General features: G+C 60.3%; 1 protein-coding gene across 1 annotated transcript in view; it reads left to right on the forward strand.

Annotated features, from left to right (window-relative positions):
* The window catches only part of LOC122364406 (protein jagged-1b-like), a 49,228-nt gene that overhangs the window by 16,800 nt on the left and 14,595 nt on the right, over positions 1 to 17,833 (forward strand). Inside the window, exons 3-7 of the mRNA XM_043334733.1 lie at positions 8,097 to 8,148; positions 9,196 to 9,450; positions 9,712 to 9,772; positions 13,699 to 13,832; positions 16,258 to 16,491. Coding sequence (XP_043190668.1) covers positions 8,097 to 8,148; positions 9,196 to 9,450; positions 9,712 to 9,772; positions 13,699 to 13,832; positions 16,258 to 16,491 — 736 coding nt within the window. The remainder of the gene's footprint in view (positions 1 to 8,096; positions 8,149 to 9,195; positions 9,451 to 9,711; positions 9,773 to 13,698; positions 13,833 to 16,257; positions 16,492 to 17,833) is intronic.

Genomic DNA, 17,833 nt, shown 5'->3' on the forward strand with positions numbered 1-17,833 from the left:
CCGCTACCATCGTCAGCGCCGGTGCGGTCCTTTTACCAGCGGCGGACGGGTCTTTGGCGGTCGCTCCAGTTGTCCGAACCTCCCCGCGCGCAGTGCCACACCGTCACTTGTCATTGTTTGCCGCGATGCGCGCGGCGATAGGCGGCGGCCCGTCGGGCGGCGGCCGGTGCCTGCAAGGTCGCTGCAGGCGGCGCATAGCTGGCATTGTCGCTGGCGACCGTCCCCTTATCGACCGACATCTGAGCCCTCTGCGGTCTGTTTGGCGCATAGCTGGCGGCCAGCGGGTGGCGGCGGCGGGTGCCGTGGTGTATCTGAACATCTGACCACCGCCCCCGCCCCCGCCCCCGCCGCCGGTAACCCTCTGCCACCGCCCGCCGCCGCCCGCCACCCTCCGCAGTCTGGCTGCAATACGATCCCAGTTATCAGCGCATCGGCGCGCAGCGATTGTCGCCAATTACCGGTATCAGTGTCAGAGCGACGGCTCGGTGCGTCGGCTCCGATTTGTGACAGCGTTCGCGCCACTATCGTCTCATCTGCGCCGGCGATCTCCGAGTGCCACCGGCGCCGCAAAAAGCCACGAATAAATTCGCCGACCCGCTGTGCGCAAAGACAATATAGCGGTTTTTGCGGCGGGACGTCGCGATCCGGGACATTTGTGACCGCTCTTACTCATCGCTTGTTAGTCGGACGGTCGCCCACTGAACCGACGTGACAGAAAAACTCACATACCGACCCCTTTCTCTCTGTCACATTGTTAGCCGAGAGTCGCGCTGCTCTTTCTCTCGGTGAGACACCTTATCATCGTTCTACTGTGCCCAATACAGAGCCTATTCGTCGGCTCGAAATGCCGATGTTCGGTTGTTATTTATTTGTTCCATCGTAACCCTCAATCATGGTCTAAATGGGATTATTGTGGATGAATTCCAGCGCGGGCCGATGAGGTCTGACGGTGTTTCGGGGCCTTTCCAGGCCGAGCTCCAGTCTCGTGCCCGGTGCCGGACCCGGGACCGGCCATCTGCCGCGGGGTGGGGGCGGTAGCGGACGGACCGGCGTGCGGTGCTCATTACTCCGGGACGCGGTGGCTTACCGGGGAGGACGGTCCCGGCATCCGTACCCTCGTGCTCTACATCTCGTCTCAGCGTGCCGACCCGCCCCCGCCGCCGCCCCCGCCCGGCGTCCGGCGCACGCCACAGCCATTTGCATTGACCACATCCATTCGATTGTAATTCCCGGGTGGACGCGACCCGGGTGTAAAATTAATTCCCTCCGGCGTACGGCGGCCGAGATAATTGCTGGGCGGACGACGGAGGCAATGTTTACCTGGCTGGGTGACCGGGCCGGCCCGCCCGCCCGCCGATCGCCGTCCGTCCGCTGTCGGCTGCCGTTCGAGCTGCTGCCTCCTCACGCTCACCGTCGGGTCCTCGGTACTGAGCGGATCCGTCGGGATCTATCGGCGGTACATCCATCACGACGGCTAGCCGAGACGACAGGACTCTGTTTGAAGAGCGCCGGCCGTGACCTGACCGAGCGGCGATGGAACGCAACCGGATGTGTGCGTCAGAGGTCCGTACTGAATAACGGACTAAAATAAACCCACGGATGAGGTAGCTCAACCATGAGAATGGCATTTTGGTGGAGTTCATTCTGAGTTAGTTCTGCGGTAATAGCCGTCACGGTTTTGCCGCTCGTGTCGCGCGTTACGTGCCGTGGCGGCCGTGATGGGACGCAGGTTTCCGTGACGGACGGCGCGTGTAGCCGTCACATTAGCCGTGTAAACAGAGCAGTTGTGTTTGCGGTGCGTGTCGGCGGCACGCGCTGGCGGCCGCCGGTCGCCGCCGCCGCCGCTACTGGTCATTACTGCCGATGGTGGCGGCGACGAGGCGGATTATTCATGTGTGGTGCAGTTGCGGCGCTGGGCGCGCATCTCATGCATTTTCCGTGGTCAGGGGGCGGTCCGAACAGATCGAGAGGAGGGGCAAAAACAGCGGCCGCGGGCGGCGCACGCCGCTGTCCCTGCTGGCGATCATTGGTGCGCCCGGAAGCGGCCGCCGTGCTACCCTGATGGACGCTGCCGGCGGCGGGGCGAGCTACAACAATCGATCGTCGGCCGGTGGTCGCCGCCGGCGCTGCTACTACCACTACTGGTTACTACTGGTGCTACTGCTGCTGATGGCTATACTGCTGTTGCTGCCTCTTTTGCTCTGGGGGCCACCTCTGCAGGGCGGCACCGACTACCAGTATGTTCTGTTTGTCGCGGGCGGGCCGACGCCCGACAGGTCGCCGCACCGCCGTCCAATTCGCACAGACCACACTGCACGACTGCACGTCCGTCAAACGCGGTGGCACGGAGCGCGGTCCACTGCCGCCCTCCTCCACCCAGACTGTCAGAGGATGTTTGTCGTCGATTATGTTGTCGACCATCGGCGTTCGGTGGGCGGCGGCGCGGCGCAGTGTTCCGTTTTTGTGACCTCTAGGAGCGGCCGTTCTGGGGACAGGGGCGCCGCGCTGCCCTCTCCGGCCACCGGGCGAACCGCGCCGCTCCTGCCCAGATGCTATCAGCAGCCTCTCTATAAGAAGTAAACCCATAAAATACCGGCTGAGCGCAGCGTTAAAAAGGAACTGGTCGACTTTAATTGGTAGTTTTTACATCGCTGAATATCATTAGCGCTTCGGGAGCCGCATAAATTGCTGTGGGCGCGGGCAGCCGGCCGGCCGGGCGGAGCTCCACGCGGCCCGGCAGCGCCGGATCAAATCGGTGGCTCCGATGGCACCGTTGCACGCCAGACCAGGCCGGAGGCAACGGCACGGTGTCCGTTCACACGCGCTCGGAGAGACGCCGCTGCTCTGCCGGGAGAGGACGGAGGACGGAGGACGGAGGACGTCAGGGCTGATCACCAGGACACGCTCTGAGCGGTTTGTCTGCAGCCAACGGCGGCGGCGGCTGCATGTGGCCAGGTGCGCCGTCCGCCCCCGCCCGAAGACGCGACCTGCCGCCAGGACCATCCGACCAGTGCCGTAACGAGCCATTAATCAGCGGCTATTGCAAACGGCCACCGCACGCTCGTGCCCCGCTCGCAGCCGGACCCTCCCCGATCGGCGCCCTTCCCTATCCGATCGGTCCTCTCTCTGCCGCCCGACAACACCCCACTCCACCAGCCGCCGCCTCCGGCGCTCCCGACGGGCCGGCGAGCGGGTGATGAGGCGAGAGGCGCGTCCCGTCAGCCACCCTCAGCTACCATCAGCCGCCGTCAGCCACCATCCAGCTCCCTGTTGCGCCAATAAACCATTAGCTGACCGCATTGATATCAGGTATTCATGGGCAGACTGTATCGGAGACCGGCGAACAATCAAGCCGCACGCAGCGCCATACTGTGACTGTTTATTGGCCGCATATTCGATGGGTTTAAGTGTGTTATTAGGAAGAGGATACCGAGAGGTCAGTGAGGTCAGAGCCGGTGCTCGGACGGGGGCTGGGTCAGTGTGGAGTGGAGGTGTTTTTGGATGCTGCTCCTGACCGGCGCGGTCGGTGCCGGGGCGCAGATCGGGGGCGCTGATACGCCGCCGCTGTTTTGCCGAGCGGAATTGAAGAGCGCGGATGACAGCTGCTGTCGGCAGCGGACGTGCAACAAAAACGCCGCTGAGGTGTCGGCCGGGCGGGGGCGGGGGCGGGGGCGGGGCGGATCATTACCGCGGCCGATGGAGTGACCGCGCGGTCGGTCCGCGATCACAGGCGGCGGCGGCGGGGGGCGGCGGCCGCCCGCGGCGACCGGCCGATGACGAGCGCCGAGCCGCGCCGGCCGCAAACAATCCCCGCCGCCGCCGCCGCCGCCGCTGATGGCAGATGACGATTAGATGCCGCGCCGTCGGACGGAATGCCGGTCACAAAACAGACGGGCCTCGGTGACACTTCATCCATCTGCTCCCCGACCGCCGCCGGGCCGCGGCCGGACGCCACGCGGCCTTTTTCTGCGGGTATGCCGAGCGATTATGCGGGAGCAGCCCGCCCATAACCGTCTGGAGTAATCAGCCCTGCCTTGTGTCGTGGCTCCTTTACGGCGGATGCTGACGGCGGCCGCTGCAATTTCGGGTCGTTCCACACATTACCTGACCCCGCCACAGGAAGGCAATTGCTTCGAATTTCGTCGAATAAAAATGCCGCGGGGCCGTAAAGACCCGGCTGGAAGCGGCGGGCGCGAGGGGCTCGCCGGCTGTTGGCGGCGGTTGCGGCGGCGCCGGCGGACGGGCGCAGTTGCGGCACTGACCCGGCCGCCCTGGAGGTCACTCCGTGGGACCGTCACCGGCCTGCATACATCAGGGCACGATCGGACCGATGGGACAGCCGTCCAGCGGGGCGCGGCCGGGGGTCGGCGCCGCCGCTGCTGGCTGGCGCTGCTCTCAGCTCGCCGGACGCCGCTGCTCGGTATACCTTGCATGTCTGCCGGCAGTTAGCGGCTGAGCAGTGAGCTGCCGAGAGCGGTTCGCTGCTGGGGCATTCCATGTCAAATCGAACAAAAATCGGCTGTTTTGCACCTTACCATCAGCGATTTCATTATAAATTTGTGAGCGAGTTCCTGTGTGGCCCCGGACATTACATTGATGTTTTTTGCACATTCTGACCACAGGTCTTCTAAATATAGGGCATCAAATTTTTACAAAATGTTGCATCTTTATATTTTTGAACGACCATAACTTTGGTTGTACTTGTTTGATTTGAATGAAATAAACCTTACTGTTTAGGTAATTTCTTAAGCATTTGTTTAGAATTGCACCTACGTAAATATATGACCTTGAAATTTGCTTAACTCTGTTCTTAAGCACAAATATTGAAATAGCAAAAAACACGTCACCTTCGATTTGGCTCATTTTCATATATTTTATTGCCTACCATATTCTTAACAACCTGTGAAAAAATTAGAGTGGGCCATTCATAAGTTTTGAAGAAAATTGCACATATGCAAACGTATGTTAGCGCGCGCAGTGGAGGGGGAAGAGCGAATTTCGCCCACTTCTCCTGTTTTTCGCCAATATCTCATAAGATTAATGTGAAATTAATTATGGCTACCTGTCAAGAATTGAATTGGACATCTCATCGTGCAAGCAATAAGAAAATCGGTTCACAACTGTTCTAGTAATAGCGGTGTAAAGTGAACATCCTGTCGCCGCAGCGACGCGGCGACTCGGCAGCCGGCGCCGACCGCTACGCGCCGCCTGAATTGTAGACTGTGCCGGGACGGAACGGAACGGTTCCGTCTTTACATCGCGCTCCCTACCGCTGATTACGTTCGATTCGCGTCAAATTTTGTGAGAAGACTAAGAAATGTACAGGCAATCTTATGGTGAAAGAATTTTGAAAATCAGTTGGTAAACAATTGAAATATGAACGTGTAAACACAAAATTGTGATTGCTGCGTTTCCCGCATCGGCCGAGCCCGCCTCAGCCGGCGACATGTTACTCTTAGCAGGACTCTAACTGCCATATTTATAATTGGATTAACTAGAAATTCCCCATACACACTAAAAAATGTATGTTCTTTCGTATAGTGAAGATCAAAAGACGTGAAGATATCGTTGCGTGATAATGTTTTCGTTGAATTTACTTCATGATGCATTTCCACACGGCTCAAAATTCACCGCAAAATACCGTTTGCCTGAGACACTTTCACTATGGAACGTGAATGCTTGACTACGATGACTATGCATTTCCATTTTCGCAGAGTTTGGGATATCACTAATCAGCAATCATTCATTTCAGAAAGTGTACACAAGCAAGCATGTCTTGACTCTGTCTTTCAAGGTCACGCGCGGTTGCGTGATGTTGATGCATGAAAACGGCGTTTGCCGCGAAAGTTATGAATGGCCCACTCCAATTTTTTCACAGATGGTTAGGAACATTGTGACGGACATAATATGTAAAAATTACCCAAATCGAAGGTGACGTGTTTTTTGCTATTTCAATTTTTCTGTTTTGATTCAAGGTCTAATGCATTTCAAGGTCACTTCAATTTAATTTTATGATTAAAAATCAAAGCCTTATCAATTGCCTATAAGACCCTGTTAATATCATTTTGATACCAGGAAAGGAACCAGAGTTATAGCCATTTAAAAAAATTGATGTGTGGCATTTTTCGCTATATTCGATGACCTATATCTCAGCGATACGTTATCAAATTTCGAAAATATTATACGTAACTCAGTTTTGAACCATGCCCAGTCTGCCTACAAATTTTCAGAAAAATCGAAGGGGATGACGGATTTCGGTGTTTGATTTGACGTGGAATGCCCCTGCTGCCGCCCGGCCATTGATTCAGCCTCGATAGTCACGCCTGCACGGCGATTTCATCGGGCCCGGTGTGGCCCAGGCTTGGGAGCTCCAGACTCCTCCATTCTCCAGGAGCGACAGTCGATGGTGTCCTCCGGTGCTGATAACGCTATCTCCTGAACCGTCAGCGTGCTGATGACGCGAAATCAGCACATCGCATTCGCTAATTCTACTGCGCGCCACTGATCTCTGGTTCCTCTGAAACGATTAGGGGGCGGTCGGCCCGGCACGGCGCAGTAGAGGAGCTGTGGGGACCGCGCGGCCGGACAGCCAGCACGTCTGGAGGTCGTCGGCAGTCAAGAACGCCTCTTCCGGCTGGATATTTACCTTGGGACCGCATGAACGTCATTCCAGCGAGCCTCGCTAACGGCTGCAGAGGCGGATCAGCCGTATCCGCTCAGCTGGCGTCTTGCATCGTTTGAATATTGAACACAGTAGCTCGCCGATGGTATCTGAGCCGTTTTATCGATATAACTCATGACTTAGCACTATTGTATTGCCGATGATTGGCGTTTGAATGGAGTCATGTCGACAAATCCCTCTACCCTTGGCCGCAATGACCCATTTCACGACGCCAAATGTATCACAATCCCAATGGCTCAGTCACCCAGTGAAGCCGCGCCAGCCGGCTTTTTACGGTGTCTGAGAGTGCCGAACGCGACGCCAATGTCACCCCGACCCTCGGTCGTCCAGACGGCGTCCCCGGCGCGGGTATTTTTACCGCAGAGTCACACGCCACATTTGTGTTTCTGCGCCGGCGATTGTCTCCTGTCGCAGCTGCCGAACGACTCCCCCGCGCTGTCGCCCGAGGGGACGGCACTTTTACGGGATGTCCCGCAATCCTGCCGCTTAAAGTGAGCGCCGGATGTGGGTTTTTGTGGGTTTTCGCTGCTCTCCTGCGTCTCCCCTCTCAAAACGGGGGACAGCCGTCATCGGCGGCGGCAGGGCGCCGGCGCACGTGTCGCGTCGGTACCGATGACGCCTCGATGACTCCCTGATGACGCCGTTATGGCTTCTTGATGACGTCGCAGAGCGCTGTGACGCCATGATGAGAACTCTTGAGATTGACGCATCCACTGTTCAATAGCCTGTTACTGGTTTGCAGTGTAACATCTTAAGTGGCATTACACATTTACTGCTATAACCGCCCCATGCTGCGCGTCGTCCATCTGCCAACAGAATCATCCGTTCTATGTGCCACTCGGTCTGTTTCTGGCGCTCTGTTGTCACAGCCGGGAGCTCGCCTCTGTTAGACACATGCTGTCGACGCCGCCGACACGGTAGACACGTGTCGGTGTGCGCCGTACCGCGACGGGAACCGAGCTATCGCCCGCCGCATCGCCGCACCGTATCGCCCGCACACATACAGTAGACGACGCATCCCCGCACACATGCACGAGAACGGCACAACACAGGGGCGCTGGATTCGTTGCTGGTCCAACGTGCGCTTTCGTTAGGGTAGCTTTGGTTACATTCGTTTAATCAAGTAGGATTTATAGCGCCGGGTTTCTCTGACTCGTGCGGTCGGTGAGCTCCTTATGTGCGCGCCCGTTCCTGACCTGTGTGTGCTGATCCCGCCCCATGACCCCTGGCGGTCAGAGCGGCGTCTTGTGCCGGTCCACTGACCGATTACAGCAGCCATCGGTCCGGCTGCCTGTGATGAACAGACACGTGTAATCCGGCCACCTTTTTCGGCCCCGGTGCGCCGCCAGTGCCGGCGCCCGAGCCGTCCTAAGCGGCTTACCCTCTGACGCCGCTCTGTTCTGGTCTGTTGCAGAGATACTTCACCCTGGTACTGGAGGTGCTCGACAACGTCAAGGGACAGCCCGGTAAGTACTGCGCCGGTGCGCGCGGCTCGGATTTCAGCGGGTGCCCGGTCAGAACCAGTTGACTGCCGGACGGTGGTGGGCGCCGGTTGATGTCAGTCTGGAGCGCCCGGCCGGCCGACTCGCCGCGCCCTGCGTCGCCGCAGCACGCGAGTCGGTCAGGTGGACGGGATAATCCGGCCCGCTCCGGTGGCCATGCCACGTTCTATGAACTGGCACGCCTATCCAGCAGGCTCACCGGGCACATCGCCGTCACCGGCCCTCCAGCGCCGGTCGGCGGAGCTCAGGGAACCTGCCAGCGCACAGCGCGGCGGTGCTCCGTCTTCCTTCAGTCCCGTGCCGTCCAATGACCTCTTCTACCGAATCGCCTCGCTCAGTGACTTTACTTCGCCCGACCTTGTATTTTCCACCGTCCTTTTGTGCTTCTGTCCAACTTCAAGGCGATAATATTGTGTCGTACCTTCATGCCCCGAGCCGCGGCTCCGTTGACCCTGTCAGATGTCTTTCGTGCGGCCGGCGCCGCGCGCGCCAACCCTTTGACGCCGGCGCGCCGTCTGTGCCGCGCGGCGCAGCTGACGCGCCGCGCTCGTGACGCGGCTGTCACGATCACGGCGCGCTGCCGGCGGTTCCGGCGCGGCATTCAGCGGCACACAAAGGCACGGAATGTGTCCCGCGCGCGGCGCAAATTGGGTCGACATGTGCCGCGTCACTGTCTCCTTCGTCACCGTCTCCTCCGTCTCCGTCTCATTTACCGTCTCCGTCAACGGCACTCTGTATTGATGTATGCCTTTTCGTAGGTTTTGTTAAACGCAGCATCTATCTTATTAGTTACCGATCATAATGCTCTTCATTAAGCTGTTCCCGACTTTATTATGGTAACTGTAAACGATTAATTATGCTATTTTTTCAAGCAAAAATGCCTTGGTGGAATCGCCTGCAGAACTAACAATGTAATACATCATCATTTTGTGAGACCAAAAGCTCAAATGGCGCAGATCTGACCTGACGTAACCTGACCCTCACTGACCTGACCCGACCTTACCCCTCTAGCCGCTGAGGTGATCGAGCTGGCCACTCACTCCGGCATCCTGAAGCCGTCCAGTGACTGGCACTCGACCACGCACCACGGCGTGGCCGCCACCGTCTACTACCGCTTCAGAGTACAGTGTGACGACAACTATTACAACAGCACGTGCACCAAGCTGTGCCGGCCGCGGGACGATCAGTTCGGTCACTACACGTGCGACCAGAACGGCGACAAACAATGTCTGGACGGCTGGGTCGGGCCGCCCAACTGTGAGACACGTGAGTATGCCATCCGAAGGAGCAGGGGGAGGGGAGGGTGGTGGGGTGAGACGATGATGCATGTCAAATAGTTTGTCATAGATTTGCTAGTAGTGGCGGGATATATTCTGTCCATAATTTTGATCGATGTGCTACAACAACGATCATGGCTGTCACTGCAATGAGATTTGCTATTCGATCATTCACCGTTTAAAAATCAATAGACCATATGACCGATGACCACGGGCCATCCATCTGACCGTTATTTTCTCTGTGTTACAGCTCAGTGCAAGGAGGGCTGTCACCCCATCAACGGCCGCTGTGACCGGCCCGGCGAGTGCAGGTGAGCCCACGGGTCCACCCGAAACCCCACCGTGTGTGTCTGTTGTGTGCGTGCACCCGAGCCGCTTTGCTCGGCCGCCGTGACCAGGCGGCTGTCGTGACCCCAGTAAATGCCGTGCCCTCTGACCGTCGCCGCTTGCACACCACTCGCCGGCCATATGGCGCTCTGTCCACTGATAGCCAACGATTAACGCAGAGTGCGGCCGGCGCTACTGCGAACTTTGCTCGTGATTTGATGCCGGCGGCAGCTGCGCCGGCACCTGGACAGCTGCAGCGATACCGGCGTTGGTGACCGCCGAGCACACGGAGGTCACCAGCCGCACCCCTATCGGCTCCTATCGGTATCGGAAGCCCGCGACACAAACCAAACACAACCCACCTGGCGTAATGATCATATTAATCTGAAGCCCGACGCGGCGCAGGAAACGCGAAGTCCCACAAAAAGCGGGCATTGTGTTGGCCGCGGTCGGGAGGACTCTCAGAGGACTGCGCCAGTCACGGTGGTGCAGAAAAATATTATATTTCTGCCGTCTGTCACCGGCAAAAACATCGGCAAAGGCTGTGTCAGCCGAGCTGCCGGCGCTGCGGCAAAAACGGCGCAGCGGCGGCGACAATGGCGCAGTCGGCGCAGTGACGGAGGCGACATGACTGCTGTGTCGGCCGGGCGGATCTGCCGGCCGCCGGAGGAGCACCTCCCAGGGAGGAGCGCCTCAGGTCACTCCCCAGAGATGGACACTTCCACAGCCTGCCGCCGCCCCGCCCGGCAGGAAGGGAACGCACAAGAAGCGGCTGCGCGCGCCACCTCACGCCGCGCCGCGCCGCGAGTGTCGACGGCGGCGATGGTATCGACGCTGTGCGCCGGTCGGCGGCTTTGTGGTGCTCTTTTTGCGCCGGCGCGCCGCCCACCGTGAGACGCGCCGTGTCGGATGCGGTGCACGTCCCGATCTGTCTGATAGAGTCTCGGCCACTCGTCAGCTCCTAATGAGACGGGCACAGGGCACCGCCTCCCGGCTACACCCGCCGGTCACCGCGCCGCTGGTCCGGCCTGGCACATTCGGTCCCCAGCCGTGCCTCAGACGCCGGTTCCAGCCACGCTGCAGACTCCCGGCACTCGTGGGCCCGCCGTACGGCGGCTCGTCGGCCTGCCCAAAGGATAAGCTGCCCGGGTCACGCCGGTTTTTCCAGGCCGACCGAGCCGCTCCCGTTTCATATAGTGGATTCGTATCTTCACCCGGACGTGGAGAGCCTCTGCACTACCGCCGCCGCTACTTTTGGGGCAATGGATAACTCTTCTGTCGTCTCACTAAAGCGTTGCTGCTATAACTAGCACTAAGATAATTTTCATCCTACTTGATGTATCATATGTGAACGGCCATGTCACAAACGCAGCTTCCAATCTCACGCGTCTATGCACTGCAACTCTGTGGTCAGCAGGGTAGAAGGTACACAGCTAACCACAGGCGCTAGGCCGCTGCAACACCTCACAGAACCGGTGCTGATGAACTTTCCCGGCGCGGCCGCGGCCGACTTCCGTCAGCGATTCGTCGAGCGCAGTGTCCGGCAGGGAGCGTTTCCCACGAACGGCCGCCGCTCGACTCCGGCGTGACTCAACTGTCAACAAGGCTTGTCAGACGGAGCGAGCACGGCCGGCCGTGCTGGCTCACAGAGCACGCCGCGACGTGTCGAATCGGCCGGTCATCGGACGGTTGGCGTGGACCGTGGCGGACGCCGCTCGTTTGACTTATAGTTTCCGCTGCTCTCGGTCTTTTGTTTCGAGTTTGCCTGGATGTGCATTATATACAACCGATTTGTACTTTATATTATTCCCGTGCGTCCATCGTATATTCGTACGTCCGTCTATCCGTCCGACCATCTATCCATCTGTCCGTTTGTTTGCAAGTCCGTCCGTTGCCGTCCAGTCGCCGCCTCGGAATGCCGTCCCCCCATGTGGCGCAGGGACCACGGCCGACCCGCCTGCGATGTTGGATATGTGCCTTATCACCCGTGCATCGTCGATCATTGCATGGCACCGTGCACCGGCATGCTGTAATCCTTTCGTGCGGTGTGAACAGGGAAGTATCCAGGGTCGGCCAGGCCGGGCGGCGGCTGCCGACCGGTCGCCGGCGGTCGCCTGTCGCGGTGGCTTCTGCCGACACCTCGGACTGTGTGTCGGGCTTGGGGACCGGTTGGGGACCGTCCCCCTGTCCCGGGGAGCTGGACGCGCCTCTGAGTTGCACCGTGAGAACGGTGGCCGGCCGGGGAGCGGCGGCGACAGTGAGTCAGCCCGCCGACTCCGGTCCTGCTGAGGAGGCAAGGTCGACATGGCACTGCACGGCACGGGGCGACACGGCGCGAGGCACGGCGCGAGGCACGGAACGAGGCACGGGTACAACTGTATGACATGGTGGAGTGCACGGGAAGAAGCAGGACTGGACAGCACTGTGCAGCACTGCACTACAAGGGAAAGAAACCGGCAGACCTAGTCTTCGTCAATACAACAGCTCTCGGCCAGTATTGACTCGTTCCCCACCATGATCCTAGAGTGACCGTACGGATGGTCCTCCGTCGCTCGCCGTGGTCAACCAACCGCTCTCCAAAAACCCAGCAGCGGCGCGATGCCTCTTCAGCGGCCCTCCCACCGCATGTAAATACCCTGCCGACACCGCCGCCCAAAGCCGGTGTCGACAAATCGACGCGGCGCTGGCATGCATTTATTTATGAGCTGCTGCCGTTGGCTGGTGGTGCGACGTCTCTATCACGACTAGCCCTGTCACCGGCCGGACGGGCCGGCGACGCTCCTGATGTCGCTCTCATTGCCGCTCCCCGTGCCGCTCCTTATGTCGCTCCCATTGCCGCTCCCTGTGAGGCTTCTGATTTCACTCTCAGTGCCGCTCCTGATGTCTCTCTTTGTGCCGCACTCAGTGGCTCTCCATGCCGCTCCAGTGCCGCTCTTTGCGCAGCTCTGAATGTCGCTCTCGGTGCCGCTCTCGGTACCACTCTCGGTGCCGCTCTCATTGTCGCTCTCGATGCCGCTCTCATTGTTGCTCTCGATGCCGCTCCCATTGCCACTCTCAGAGCCGCTCTCTGTGCCGATCCATTTGCTCCTCCCGATGTCGATCTTGTGTCGCTCCCGCTGCTGTCTCTCTGTTCCTCTCTCCGTGTCACTCTCAATGCCATTCTGTCGCTCCGCCGTGTCGATCTGAGCCGTAAATGTGCGCGGGCGGACGGCCGGGGGTGGGCGCACGCCCTATCTCTTCGGTCGCCTGTTTGTTTAGCTCCGCGCCATGTCCAAGATGGTGCGATCGGTTGCCGCCGCAGCCTGTAGCTAATAATCGACTACCTAATTATCGAGTACACGGATTCCGTCGGAGATGGCGCGATACTGGTCGCGTCATTAATCTCCGACCGTAGAAATAATCACCCGGGAGAGAACGGACCGCCGCTGTCGACTCCGCCTCCGCCGGCCTCCGCGAGACGAGAGACGGAGACGGGAGACGAGAGACGGCCTGAGTGCGCCGCTCTGCGGCATCACCTGCGCCGGCTGCCGCCCCGTGTTTTCTGCCGCCGCTGCGGGGGGCCGCTGGGAGCCGGCCCGGACCGGACCGACATTAGTCGAGCCGCAGCCACATATCTGTCGCAGTGCTATTTAATTAAGCGACGCTAACTCCAGCGGCGATGGCTAATGACGAACGTAAAGCTGGGCCGAGCCGGCGCCTGTCAGCGGCGCCCTGCGTCCGGTTACAGGCCGCGCTGGCCGCTGCACCGGCCGCGCTGACCGGGGTGGGGTCGGACGGCCGCGCCGCTGGGGGTCCTCCGAGCCGCCCCCAGAGTTAAACAGGTGCAGCCGGAGGAGGGGAGGGTATATATGACCGACACCGTGTGGACTGGTGGTATCAGTTGACTGACCGGTGTGTGTTTTTATTTCAGGTGCGAGCCGGGCTGGCAGGGGGAGTTCTGCGACGAGTGCGTCCCCTACCCGGGCTGCAAGCACGGCTTCTGCAACGGCAAGCCGTGGCTGTGCAACTGCGAGCTCAACTGGGGCGGCATTCTCTGCGAGCAGGGTGAGTACGGCTGCGGGCCGCTCTGCCGTCCCTGACCGGCGAGATAGCGACTGTCCGGCTGTAAACAGTCTGCCGATGGCGGCTGCCGATAGCCGGTCACCGGTGCCGCTATCAGAGGCGGTTCTTGCAGCACAGAGCGGCTTCATGGACCGGTCGACTGGCGTCTGCGGTGGCGACACATCTCATTGTGTCCTCCGGATCATCGGCTGCTCCGGCTTTCCTCACCCCTTAATTACTTGGCTGCTGTGTGGTTTCAGGACAACAGTCCTCTGAATAGCAGAGGGGAGGGGATGAAATGCCTCCGGCGGACCCAGGACAGGGGAGACCGCCGGTCGAACCGCCGGTGTCGCCCCATTGTAAGCCCATTTGGAGAGCCGCGCCGGGTGGCGGTCGGCGCCACATTGCGCTCCACAGAGTTATGACACAGCTATTGGATTAGCCATCCAAGGGGAGAGCATCGTCCCATCTGGCTCGTTAAACCGCCGGCCTCCTTTGTCGGCTCAAGTGTTGACTTATTTGGGCGGTGAGCAGTGTTCGCGGCGTGGCGTCTTCGGCAGGTTGTGACGGATGAGCCTGTCTCCGTGTCTCGTGGTACCGCACGTGCCGGTGCAGGCTTTGTGGACGCAAATGAATAATGATGACGTCTCGGCCAGCTGCAGCGCTCGCCGCACGATGAGGCTCGGCTGAATCCATCAAAATCCCGCCGGGAGCTTTACCGTCATTCAATGATCGGGGTGGGGTTTCATGAATAGTCGATAATTAAGTTTAAGCCCACTCCCCCGTATGACATATTCCGTCTAATCCCGGGGGCCTGGCGACGGATCGCTTAAACCCAAATGTGCAAAACAGTCAAATTCGGTAGGGGCGCCTCTTGACGGGGATTGCACCGGCTGCTGAGGGGAGGCGGTCGGCAGTTTTTTATCGGCGGGGAGCGGCGGCTGCCGTATGCAGATAGTCAGCAGAGTGGTGTTGACTGCGCGCTCCATCATCGCTGCTGACGACAGCCGCCGCCGTAATCGTATCGATAACTCGGCCGGGATTTCACGGCGCCGACGACCGCACCAGGGCGGAGCCGATCTGGGCCAGGTCGATTTATCGCCGGCCGAACGGGGACCCAGATCGGTCGGCTCGTAAACCGTCGGGCCGCTGCTGCTAGTGTAGCTGATGTCACTGAGGCTGCTGCCACTGCAGCTGTCGATAGGGCGGCTGCCGGTGCAGGGACTGCCGAAGCCTAAACTGCCAGTGCAGAAGCTGCCATTACCTAAACTGCTACAGTAGCAGGAGAGCTGACAATATCCGCCGCCACGGTAGCAGGCGCTGTCACTGTAGGAACTGTTTCTCTTCAGCTGGGCTGCATTTGCAAGAACTGTCACTCGAGCGGCTTCAAGCGGTACCAGACGCCCGTGTTGCGCTATCTTTGCATTCGCTGCCACTGCATTCGCTCAGTTCATGCCCACATGTCAGGACAGCCGTGCAGCCTTACAAACGGCGGCTGCTCGCTGTCGCTGCTCTCCGCCAGCTACTCTCCGCCGGCTGCCCACTCGCTATGGACGGCACGATGTCGGTCGATTGACACGTCCGGACATCCCGCTGGCCCGTGTGGACGGCCGGCCACTACTGCCGCGCTGAGCCCTGATACGGCGGCAGCTGTGATAAACGATTGCCTCTTAATAATGTCCCCCGCTGGTCGGCGCGGCGCGCTGCCGCTAGCCCGTCGACCAGTAATAGTGGCGGCATTGTTGGCCGGTTTGTAATCACACCCGCGCAGAATGGGGCCGCCAAGTCAGCGGAGACGTCGGCGCCGAGATTCGAGTTGGCCGCTAGCACCGAGAGACTGCGACGGCGGGCGGCTGCGGAGCATCGCGGAGCAGCGCGGAGCCGCGCCCGCCTGAGCTACGGCGCGAGCAGCTGCGATAAATAATCGGCGCTGAAAAGGTAGCAGCGGCGGGCCGATCGTAAAGCAGGTCGGCGCGGCGCTGCGTGGCTGTGGCATTGTTAGGCGCCCTGCACACGCTAACGTATGTATGTTATGCGGCGGCCGGCCGGCCGCTTCTCCGCGCCTGTCGTCCTAACGAGAGGGCCGACGGCGGAGCGGCGCCGCGGAAAAATCGGCCCGCCAGTCGTGATGGTGGCGCTGACTTGCCGGTTACCGAAACAATGCGCGCGGCTGATTTCGCCATGGGAGGCGGCGTTTTCTCAGGGCGCTGCAGAGGTGTGCAGAGCCGCCGCCTGCACGGCCCGTCACGTGTATTGGTGACGGCCGTGCCGCCGAGAGGGGGAGGGAGCGAGCGAGGGCTGGTCTGGGAATGCTGCAGGCAGCTGGTGGTGTGGGGTGTCCCTTCTGACCCATGAATGTCCCCAATGAACCGTCACCTGAGCTGTGATCTGACCTGTGACCTGACCTGTGTTCTGTTCTCTCCGGCAGACCTCAACTTCTGCGGCACCCATGAGCCGTGTGTGAACGGTGGCACGTGCGAGAACACGCGACCCGACAAGTACCGCTGCACGTGTCCGGAGGGCTTCTCCGGCGACAACTGCGAGGTGGTGGACAACCCGTGCGCCACGGGCCCGTGCCAGCACGGCGGCACGTGTATCGACATGAGCGGCGAATTCCAGTGCTCGTGTCCGCCCGGCTGGACGGGCGACCGCTGCCAAATCAGTGAGTAGTCACCCCGGGGAATTATGTCATCGCCGCGCTGTGTCGTGTGTCGCGTATGTGCACGTCACTGGGTGCGGGGACTGATTGTCAGCATCGCTGCGCGGCGCCGGCCAGCATGAGTCGCCGCCAGCCAGCAGCTCGTCTTGAGGAAAAAGCCTTGAGCCTGCTCGCTTTCGGTGGCGTCGGGAATGCACGCTGTGGCAGCGGCGGGGCGAGAAAGTGCGGGTCGTCGGCGCGCGCCGGCCGCCGCCCCAATAATGAGCCGTCCATCAGGGCACACCGCCCGCCGATCGGCCGGCCTCCGACGGCGAGAGAGCGCCGGCGCGCCGGTCTGATGAGAGCCCGGCTCTAAAATAAGACAGAGGGTGACATTTGCTGCGCGCGCTGCGCCGTGACGCGCCGACCCGCTGCGTTTACGCGCGGCCCGGCAGCGGCGCGCGTGGCTCAATCGGGCGGCCAAGATTGAATGCGATCGACGGTCGGCGGTGATTTCGGCACACCGGTGGCGGGTTTATGGCGTTAGGCAAAAACCGCGCCGGTCATTCGAGCTCGGTGGCTGCTAGGGGGCTCGCGACTCGGGACTCGGCCAGGATGCTTTATGCGTGTGCGTGTACCGAAGGGGAGGTGATCGCTGGCCAGCGGGGACGGGGTGACGCGCGTCCGTCGGCCGCCGGCGCCGCCACCGGTGACGGTCCGATCGGGCCCTAATGACGGCGCCGGCGGAGCCCGATGACGGCCATTAGCCTCCGGTAATGACGCCGCCGCTGCCAGACGCGGTAATAGGGCGAAATTGGCGCCACCGAGCCGCCCGTTCTCACGGAGAGGCTGCTCTCCGGCGCCTCCTGGACCCCTCCAACTCTCCACCTCACCTCATCAAAGACTCCCCTAATCCCAAGTCTCCTCATTATTATCCGTTTCTTTGATTTCCGACGTTTTCAACCTTCCACTGTCCCGAACCGACTTCCTCACCATATTTTGCTTATTACTTATTTCCTCTAAAGTAATCCTGCCATTTGGCTATTCACATTTAATTGCTGCCTCGAACAATCCATTCTCTGAGACTCAAAACCAGCGATGTCATTGTTTTCTCTATGACCCATGTTCTCCACTGACCATGCTACCTCCCACACGGCTCCTAGTCAGGGGTGCTCCGTGCACGGTACTCTGTCAGGTGTCAGGTGTCAGGGTCGCCCTCCCCCGTCTCTGGGGTCAGGTGACGGGGTGTGGCGGCGCCCAGGTGTTCCGCCACCGCGCGGCACCCACCGCCGCCTGACCGCCTCGGCAGCTAATGGCCGCGCTGCCGGCAGTAAACTGTACAACAGGCAGCGTTTACGAGCTGCGC

Source organism: Amphibalanus amphitrite, unplaced genomic scaffold (assembly GCF_019059575.1).
Source record: "Amphibalanus amphitrite isolate SeventyFive unplaced genomic scaffold, NRLGWU_Aamphi_draft 000675F_arrow, whole genome shotgun sequence".
Taxonomy (NCBI): domain Eukaryota; kingdom Metazoa; phylum Arthropoda; class Thecostraca; order Balanomorpha; family Balanidae; genus Amphibalanus; species Amphibalanus amphitrite.